This window comes from Epinephelus moara, chromosome 8 (genome assembly GCF_006386435.1).
Source record: "Epinephelus moara isolate mb chromosome 8, YSFRI_EMoa_1.0, whole genome shotgun sequence".
NCBI classification, from domain to species: domain Eukaryota; kingdom Metazoa; phylum Chordata; class Actinopteri; order Perciformes; family Serranidae; genus Epinephelus; species Epinephelus moara.
In genome coordinates this window covers 35259304-35270205 of record NC_065513.1, presented here as the reverse complement: position 1 = coordinate 35270205, position 10902 = coordinate 35259304, and the positions used below count along the sequence as shown (strand labels likewise).

At 40.8% G+C, this 10902-nt stretch overlaps 1 protein-coding gene across 1 annotated transcript; it reads right to left on the bottom strand.

Moving 5' to 3' along the window:
* Window positions 1–1732: 1732 nt before the first annotated feature.
* hscb (HscB mitochondrial iron-sulfur cluster cochaperone) lies at window positions 1733–10876 on the bottom strand. The gene is made up of 6 exons (XM_050050444.1): window positions 10404–10876; window positions 10204–10300; window positions 5818–5907; window positions 5510–5654; window positions 2169–2216; window positions 1733–2003 (listed from the first exon to the last, which is right to left on the bottom strand). The coding sequence occupies exons 1-6, from the start codon at window positions 10760–10762 to the stop codon at window positions 1909–1911; spliced, it is 834 nt and encodes a 277-aa protein (XP_049906401.1). The 5' UTR covers window positions 10763–10876; the 3' UTR covers window positions 1733–1908.
* Window positions 10877–10902: the final 26 nt, after the last annotated feature.

Sequence of the window (10902 nt, the reverse complement as noted above, 5' to 3'; positions counted from 1 at the left end):
CTCACAATGTTCTTAAGATATTGCGTTCACGACAATGGGACAGCTGCATGTCACAATGACCTTGACTATTGACCACCAAAATCTAATCAGTCCATCCTTGAGTCTAAGTGGATGGTTGTGATGAATTTTAGAAAATTCCCTAATGGTGTTCTTAAGCTATTGCTATCATGACAATGAGACAGATATGAGGTCACAGTGACCTTGACCTTTGACCATCAATATCTAATCAGCTAATCTTTGAATCCAGGAGGATGTTTATGCTGGTTTGAGCTAAATTTGAGGAATTTACCTCAAGGAACTCTTGAGATACTGCATTCACAAGAATGGGATGGATGGACGGAAGGACGGACAACCCAAACACATAATGCCTCTGGCCACGGCTGTCGCCACCACGGAGGCACAACTAATAGGAATTCTATCAACTGGGCCATGTAGGCCTGCACAGAATGTTTGAACTAACCCAGTGCACCATGACCAGTGTGGTGATCGTATGTGCCTAGTTTATTTTCCCATCCAAGTCAATTTCACAGCCCAGCTGTATGTAGTGAGGTTTTTTCCCTTTTGTCTCTTTCAAACTCAATTTTAAAGGGTTCTGGGAGACGGCAGTGGCCTCAGTGTTGGTCGATCACATTTTCTCATTAATTCAAAGGCGCCGTAGATGCCTTCCGATTACGACATGAATAATAAATAGGCCTGTTAGTCTCCTTGTGGTGGGAGAAGCCCTGTTTAATTCAATGTCTATCCGTGTGTATTAAGGAAACTGCTTCTCCACGGCAAAAAAAACGAAACAGCCTGAGACACATGACATTGTTGTTCCAGACTTAATAAACAACCAGTCAGGATGTGTTACAGTGGGATGTTCCAGTGGGGGTGTGGGGCATAGAAAAACAGTGTGAGTGTTAACCACTAATACACACACAGTGGTTAAGGCTGTGATGCTGGTGTGTCTCAAATAACATTTCTCATATGATATATGATCCGAGTTCACTTACTGCCATCAGATAAAGTGACACCACCCCTTATTTCAGTGTGATCACACCTGTATCAGTGTCTCGGATCGAAAGCCTCGATGTGACTGGAGCTCTAATATGCAAACATGATTACAGATTATGACATTCCTTCTTAGAGGTGTTAAAAAAACAACTTAAATGAGGGATGAATTTACATTTTGATGCACCTGTCAGTGTGCTGCAGACATAAGTGCACAGGGTCAATGTACATCAATTTATGAACTCGAACTTTACACAGATCATAGATCTTCGGCTCATCAAGTAATCGTCATTCAGTGGAGTCTTCCTGATTATCATGGCATTAATGCTACATATGAAGCCAGCATAAATAATTCAATAGCTTGTCTGCCTCAATAAAGGACTTCCTTCTGCCCTCACATCCAGTTTGTACAACATGTACTGCTCCTCTGCATGATGATTGCCAAGGTGTTATGTCTCCACCTAAAGGTACCCTGAGGAACTGAATGGTAGCCCCGTTTCTGTGCGAGAGCCCCACATGACAAAATGCTGAACTGATAGGCAGGATAATCATATAACCACTCAGAGCAGCACATTTAATCAGAGCCAATTATAGATCTCTGTCATATTAAATGATACATTAGGTACAAGTGGATATGATTAGGGTTGTGAAATTAGTGGAATTCAAGGGAGATACTGTATGCATCCAATTACACCCTCATATCTGTACAGCCTTTTAATCAAAAAATAGCAGATTAAGTACAAATCACAATTAATTCAGTTGTGTATTATGCATTACAAGTGGTTTTATTATTCAACTCGAACAATAGATTTGCATAATCCCAAGACAAATAATACAATAATTTGTGCGCTTCTGTACAAAACTTTGTTTTAAGTAGCTAAAGATATGAAATAAAGTGACACTAAGTAGGGGGAAAACTTACATGAATTCAGAAAGTTTTTCCTTCACTTTCTCTTCAATGTTTGCATAATATTTCATTTGGGCAAGCAGGACTTTGGCGGCTTGAAGCTCTCCTGATTAAAAAAAAAAACAGAAAGAGAGAATGAGAGTGTAAAAGGAAGTTCAATCACCGACTCACTCGGTGACTTAAAGGAAAGCTTCAGCATAGATTACTAAACAAACAAAGGAACGAGTGGGAGGAACAGAAAATGTTTCAATGCAACTTCTGAATATAATACCTTTAAGAAGGGCAGCGTCTATCTCCTCTGTTAAGACTGCCAGCTTCCCTGCAAGTGAGGAGGAGACAAGTTTCAGTTCTGCGCGTGTTAAAAAGACATGGCACACAGAGCTCACTCGCCTCTGAGAGGAACTGCTTGAAACCACATTAGAAAACTCAGACATACTGTGTTAACACAGTTTGATGTGTGCCATCTAGCAAATGGAAATAATAAAATATTTTAATTGGGCAGACCATGTAGACAAAGATAAATCTGTCATGTCTGCGTCATTCATTGGTCTGACTTTTTCAACCTTGCTGTGCACTGTACAGACATTCAGTAAGTCAACAGTTACAATCTTTGGGGTTTTCATATTATCATATCCAATATTTGATACCATTTATGGTCATAATTTTTTTCTGCCTTAGTCATTCAGTGATTCTGTATTTACCTTTCTATGTAGTAGACTGTCTTCTTAGTGGCGGAGTCCGCCATTCCTGTACCTGGATTTAAATTACCCACATATGCGTACCAACAACCTGAGTTTGTTTGGTTGCACTGTAAACAGATACCAGTTGCTACAGGTTTGCTGGCTGTAGTATCAAACCACAAATTCCCTTTATATTTACATAGGAAGCAAGTCCTCTTCCACAGACCCTGCCATGTTGCACCGCCATGTTTTCACAGTAGCCCAGAATGGACATACCGAACACTGGCTCTGGAGAGGGCCTTTCACCTAAGCTTCTCTTACACTCTTAGAAAAGGAAGGAGTGTGGGGAGGGGCATTACAGCCGTGTTTCCACCAAATGCTTTCAGTATGGTACCTTTGGAACCAACAGTAACCCTTCAGACATGGTACCTAGACCCTAGTGTTTCCACTGCAAACAGTACTCTTAAATGCGGGCGGGGTTGTTGTCACTCACTGCTCCGTCCAGCGATCTCTGTATTTCCTAATTACCAGTGACACAGATGCCCCTCGTTTATCGTCCACAGAAAGAGGCTGCACGCCCACATTTTAAGAGCAAAATAGAACAGGCTGCAGTGAGAGTCTCTCTCCATGGGATATTTCAAAATAGCGGGTTTGTGCATTTAGTACTTGTCAGGCAAGCTCAGGGGTTTAGTGTTGCCGTAGCCGACAGGAACAACACTCCGCAACGCTTTTTTCTGTCTCTGAGTGAGGTTTAGAATATATGCAGTTCACATAACCCAGTCGAAATTAATATAAACACTTGAAGATCCACTCATTACTAAAAGTGTATGTCACTTAAAAACTAAAGGGATGGTCAAAGTTGTCACAGTGAAATTTAAGGTGTGTTGATGGATTCATGTCATCAACTCATGCATTGAGTAACATTAGAAGTTGACGTTCCACCTTAAAGGGCCAGTGTGTAAAATGGGTTGAAAACGGTGACATCAGTGGTCAAATTCTAGATTGCAGGGCTGACTCGCTCACCCCGTCGGATAAATGACGGTGGCCTCGTAGGGACAAAAAACCTTGTGCACAAGTTTTTCAGGAGTAGGTCTATCTAGCGACGAGGTGAATATTTATTTAGAAATCTAAGCCATGTTACGATATTGTAATGAATCCCTCACGAGCAGGAGACCAGGAGAGCGTTCGGGAAAAAGGCCAGTTTATTTGAGCACTCCAGAAACTCCGGTAACACTCCAGGGGGTAAAAGACTTCGTCCCAAACTCTGACTCTTCTGGCGTAAAACACACACTCAATAACTTTACACACATACTCGTTTACCATACCGAGTGGGGACCCCCTCCCCTCTCTGCTCAATCTCNTCTGACTCTTCTAGCGTAACAGACACACTTCATAACTTTACACACATACTCGTTTACCATACAGAGTGGGGACCCCCCCTCCCCTCTCTGCTCCACCAATCTCCAGCCCGCACACCGACTGACAGCGTAGCCAGTAAACAGAGCTCAGCTGTTTATTTAGCCTAGCGATATCTCCGGACTATAGTAGCTGCAATGGACGACTTTGAACGCGATTTTGAAGAGTTTCTTGTAGCGGACACAGACCCAGAGCCATACCTGTTTGAGCCGGAGCATACAGATGAGGAACTCCATGTGTTTGATGCTGAGCGGGCGAGAAGAGAGGCTGAATGCACAGAATGGGATTCGGTGCTACTGCTACCATCGTTGGGGAGATATATCATCAGGAGGAAAAGCGCCGCAGAGAGTGCATCACAAGGAGTGAAGTTGCGTCTTCTTTTCCTCGCAGATGACGGTTCGGGTTCATTCTCTCCTGTTGCGTGGTAAGTGTGGTCCATTCGCAAACTTTATAACTAAAAAAACTTTTCACTACTCTCTATCGACGAACTACTAACACTCTCTGCTGTTTCCTCCTCCTTCTTCCTTCCTTCCGCTGTCTTCGTTGGTTCATTTATACACGTGAAATGCGTTCTCTGGCTGGCTGGATTGTCCGCTCGGGCTGACGTACATACATGGCGGCGCAAGATGGCGACCTCTCTAAAGCAAGGCCCTTGCTACATATATATATATAAAAGCATAATTATAAGGCTACGAAAACCAAACAAATTTTATTTTATAGCGATTATACACTTGTATAAACATATTAATGGGTAGAATATTCAGATTCAGACAATAAACCATGCCAAATATTACACACTGGCCCTTTAAAAGTTGCGAGTAGGCGGAGCAGTGAATTAAGTTTTTTTTTTCTCAGACTCCAGCTGCTGCAAGAGGCAGCAAAACATCATTTCATTTTATAGTTACAGTTTACTAATAAAACTCCCCACAGTATGAACAGTGGTTACATGAGCCTCAAAACCAGCCCCAACTCAGCCCTGAGCAGAGTGACCGTCTGACCAATCAGACTGCAGTGTTCACAGCTCCACCTTTTAGCAACAGATGTGTGTGCTAGGTACTCCAACAGAGGGGGGACCAAAAAAATTGGGGACAGGACAGAATGGTTCCATTGGTACCATCCACAACTATTCACAGTGGAAACGGGGAAAAAAAGCGTCCCAAACTGAACTGTACTGCAGCGTACTGCTTGGCGAAAACGGGCTTAAGTTGGTTGCAGTCTGGAACTAAATCCTACACACTGGTCCTTTAATGATTACATGTCTCAGCCAATGAGCAGTTCAGCCATAAAGTGAGTTTAGTTTATTATACTGTTTCATTTCGCAGATTTGTCAAGGCCTGGAGCTGTAAAACTAGTCAATACATTAGTGAAAACTATGAAATAACTACATATCTGATGTGTCAGCACCAATTAACCTGGCATATGCACTCATCCACATGTGCTAATTTATCATCAGCACTCAGCTCAAATCACTCAACCACACTCTCAATCAATAAATTGAACGGGCATATTTATTTACCTTTTGTGTCTTGGCCAATCTTATTGGCTTCCTCTGGAGTCTGTGCTTCATCAAGGGCTTCATTGATCTCCATTAGCTCCATTAGAAATTCCGAATCAGCCCCGGAGTCGGTGCCATCATCTATACGCATCCCCTCCAGCTCCAGCTGCACACAGGATGGGACTTCATCAAACTCAACTGCTCCTTTAAATGCATGTTACTACTTTTGACTGTCATATGGTGAAGATGTTTCTCTAGAACAGGCGATCAGACAGGCAGAGCTTGCAGTTATGAAAATAAACTATTCATTAGAGGGATTTCAGACTCACCATATAAAGACCACGACTCAAAGGCTTAAGCAGCGTCTGGTATGCTTTGTTCACAAGAGCTGAGTGGCTTTCTGAATACTCCTGTTCTCTCTGCAAAAGAGGGTTCTGTTAAGTTTGCTTCTAATGATGTTCAGTCCATTTTCATTCATTAAAAAAGGGAAGGAGAATCTGCATTATTGTGATTTCTAACGAACGTGCTGTGCATTTCAAACAACACATTCACATAATCCAGACTTACAGATCAAGCTGTCACAAAGGGAACAACATCTGAGCTATACTACACCTTGTCATCCCAATCTATACCAATGTCAATTTTTTAAACACCAAATCCTTGGCGATACTGACAATTAGGTGTATGACACACAACTACTCTTTTGTAGTCGAGCAGTTTGGGACCCTTCAAGGGATCCAGGTGTAAGTTTGACAAGACAGACGTGTGGAAACAAGACGGGGAGGAAAATATCTTGGAAATGGTTGGCAGATCCGAGTACATTTTGCAGCTATCAGGTCTGTCAGCTCTTGTGAAAATCAATAGTCTCAAGCTCAGGCCCATGGGCCCATCGTGTGGAGCTGTTTCTGTAATAACAACCAGTGCAGTAGGTGGCTGCCTTGTAGCCTTGTATAAGTAATGAGTTTTCTATATATGATGAAGACCCCTGAGGCTGGAAGATGTCTAATTAAGAAAAAATGGCCAGAGGTGCTGATAAATAAAACAGAGTCGGTACAATATTGGACAGGTTGTGTGTGAAGAAACCATTTAGGCTGCCTCTCTTCTCTCACATTCTGCTGAATATGAGTTAAGCTTTCATATCTTATCATGACAACATGCACTGTGCTTTTGCACCTGGGTGTACAGAATAAATTACGTGCGAAGCATCACACCTCCGCTCCTCCTTGTACTCATAATGCTTGTTCTTCCAAACTGTCAGCCAATTTTTTTTAATGATCCACAAGGGGGGGGAAACTGGATAATGCGAACATTTAGTCAACTGTTTACAACTTTGTACAATAACCGATAAACATTCAACTTTAAACTGCTCCGATGTGTTTGGACTAGTCTTATTTCTCTTCGTGACGTTTTTAAAGCTACATCAGTCGGGGTTTTTATGTAAAATATAGGCCTACCTGTCTCATCAGCCTGACTGTGCTTTGGGCTGAATGTGATTTATCAAGTACATCAAACCTATTTTTCCTCACAAGGATCTGGTATTAGAAAGGTACACTTGTCTGCCTGTAAGAAGTGACAAATCAGAAGCGAAGAGGGAGGAAGGAGCAAATGTATTCCCTTAACAACAGTGAGTGAGTGCTCCATCCAAAGACAAGTGGACAAGGTAAAATTAGATCTCTTTCCTGTCTTTTCCCTTTAGTGTCTCTGAGTACAAACCGTCACCATGAGTTTCCTGTGTGTATTGTATTGATGACATTCTATATAATTACCTAAAGGGAGACTCACAGCAGTGGAGGCTGAGATATCTCGAGTTAAAGTCCCTCGTATGGGTCAAGTCTCCCACAACACTGCGTCATACATTTCCCAAAATGCAACTTGATTGCAGCTTTCATTAGATCCTCCCTGCTGGCTAACCACCCATATCTTTAAACTGCACTCCCTAGAGTGTAACATGTGTAGTCTTATAGCCCCAGCTGAAATAACCCTGATGACACCACTGTGATATCATCATGGAAATTTTCTCTGACTTGACAAAGCTCGTCCAGAGCCATAGGGCCTGTTTACACCTGCTATTTACATTGGTTTCGGTGGTCTGAAAATAAGTGGACAGCCAAAACACATCGCCCTACACACCTGTGTCTATCATGCATCTGTAGCTGACCACTTGTCTTCAGATTTTGTACTGTGTGATGTCAGTTAGGGTTAGGGTCAAAGGACCCCGTACACGGTTATTATGAGTGAGTACACCATTATCTGTATCTGTGTCTGTGTCTGGTTAAGCAACTATATTATCTGTGTCTGTACTCCTAATGGGCGGAGTTTATGCCAGAAGTGGTTGGGGTTTAAATCAAAAGTGGGAAGTTGTGTTTTTAAGCCTGAAATTTTTATGGATTAATCAGAAATTGTCATATTTATTACCTATGAGAGAGTATTATCAGAAATTAGCTTCAGATCATTTTTATCACAAGAGTAACAGATTAAACACAGCTACCCAAATGAGGATTTTGTTGTTGTTGTTTTTTTTTAAATTTTGTATTTATTTTTATTGTGTATTCGTTTATTTTTATTAATCAGTTTTTCTAGCTGGCACATTCTTCTATTTTGTTACTTATTCATTTATTTTAACATATTTATTTACTTATTTATTGACTAATCTAAAGTTGTTTTCTATTCTGAGTTTATATCCTGCCTCCTGTGTTTCCCCACTTATGATAGTGTTTCCCCTGTTCCCATTTTTTATGAGTGCTGTTATTATTTTAATCTTTACCATTACAGTCTTTGCTTTGTGCATGTGTGTGTGCGCGTGTGTACGAAGGTATTGTTTTATTGTTTTTATTGTGGGAAGCACTTTGTGTTTGATTGATTGGTACAGATAATGACACATTTTACTCGTATGATACTTGTACTCGTACATAAAGTACATTAAAAGTACATTATCTGTGTCGAATACTAATTTCACCCAAGCATTTGGCTCAACCTTAGTTATTACATCCGCACTCTCACTAGCTGCTCACTAGTCATGTTAACGGTTGCGTTGGTACAGCTGGAGATATCGCTGTCAGCAGAATTCAACACTACTCCTTCCATAGTGCAAAACGATAAACGGTCATGCAACGTTTTGTCCAACTTGTAAAATGGTCAAATTATAGAGCCCTGTCACCAAAACATCCATGATGTCCTGCAGTAATGACACAGTCCTTGTCGGGGACGCATCAGGACGCATTACAAAAGATGTGGTCAAAGGCGTCCCAGCTCATCTCAGCAGGTGGTTTGAGTCTTGTGTCTTGATGGCTGTTTAAACTTAGTGCTACCACTTGTGATTGAATCTCCCATGTTAATACCAGGTATAAACAGGCTCAGTACTCCTCACAACTTGAAAATGACCTGTGTGTGAGCGCCACTTTGAAATCACATTTTTAACAGTCGCCTTCTAAAAATACAAGAGTGTGATATTTTCGTTTGTTATGACAGTAAATTGGACATGTTTGGGTTTTCGCCTGTCGGTATAAGTGAGCAATTTGAATATGTCACTTTTGGAGCTGGGGAATTATAAAAGCCATTTTTCATTATTTTCTGACCTTTAATTAACAAAGTGATTGATTGCTTACTTAAAAAAAATTATTAGGGGAATTAATTAGTTCTGCCCTTTATTTCATTTTGCCAGTTGTTCTGGGGGGTGCAGTTTTTGTCTTCTCTGACTAAATATGTCAAAATTAAGATTTCAGTTTTGAGCTTATTTTAGACATGTAAGCCATTATTTCTCCCTTAAAAATGTTTAAATGAATTAAGCTGTTAATACCACTCTAGCGGGAGTTATGAGATACACAGAGAATCAAAAGGTCTCCACATGTCAGACTATTTACTTCCCTTTTGACCATCATTTACTTAACCTTTATTTAACATTTGTTTACTTTATGTAACTTAACTTGACATTTACATACTTACAACGTACCATTTAATTTTTTTCCCCGCAAACTTTATGTTCAACATCTTCCATCTCCCAAGTTTGTCTTTCGCAGTGTTGGTTAGGTGCTACTTTTACATTTCATACTTTATTCTTTACCACTGAAATGGAGATCATTTAACCTTGTTTCACTTTCTACCTTTTATATTTTTATGTTCCAATGTACAGTATTTTTAATTGGCCTATTGCACAATCAACATCTCGACATGTCATAGCAGGAAAAACAAAGGTGTAATTAATAACAATTCCGAATCATAAAGGTTTAGCTAAACAAGTTCCAGGGTCTTGATATTTTGCATGCTGGCTTAGTGAAAACAGTTAATGTTCTTAGATACACCTTGCTTTTTCTGATACAAGTCATTCATGTCTTCCTCTTGTCTGTCCTTCTTTATTTCCTATAGCAGTGCTCTTTCATCTCCACAGTTGTTTTGCTTTTGATTCCTTGAACTTCCTTCCTTTTCCCTCGACCTTGTTAGCTGGGGAAAGCTGCTTTACAAAGGCCCAAATGTGTCAATGTCTTTTAAGAAACCCATCTTTCAACTTTGCACAGAGTTATTCCACTGACCAAATCACAGTGAATCATACTAACAAAACAAAAATGCACAGTGAATTGGCCTAATAGGGACAAAGGGGTCAAATGCAGTTTCCTGTGTAACACTTGTGCTAATAGCTAGGGCAGCCTCAGCTGAGTCATGATGAGACATGTTACCAAACTGATCTCCATTCACATTCACATTCACCCTGGCCTGCGTACCACAGATTTCTGGCTGAAGTTGTCTGGGTGTAGAGACCGCTGGAGCTGCAGGTATCTTTTCTGCAGCTTGTGTGTGTCCAGTGTGAATGTGTAGTCACTGAAAAGAGGCAACACATGGGAACATGGCTGAGTTAATAAATATAGTTAATGAGTAATAAAAATATGATGGTGGGTAATAATACATAAGACAATGTACTTACCAATCCATAAGCTTAAAGTAGGATGCCTCTTCATCAGGAGGCTGAACAGCTTTGCATGACATACAGAAGAATACAGGTCTTTGGTCAAGAGGCAGTTTGCAGTTCCAGCAGTTCAGTTTAACTTGACCTGTGCTGTAATTCCGAGGTGAATTAGTGTAGTAAATTAGCTTCCTTTCTTGTCCCAGCGCTTTAAAGTTCACGTTGCTGTTCCCTGTGTCATTTTTGAGGTAGCCGGTGGTCATGCAATGTGCTGAACATGTAACAGTTTTATAAACAGACTGTCGTTTCGTCATTAGCCAGTTTGGGTACAGTAAAGCCCGGGAAGAGCACCCAATCCGCAAAGAGTTCAAAGACAACATTTCCGATATTAAAATACACACTTTGACCCCGTTATCTAATCAATAAAAACATAAAATCCTCTTCTTGCTGTCAAAACATGAGCATCCTCTAAAATGAGAGAGGAAGAACGTTCTTCTTCTACGGTTTTTACACGCGCCAC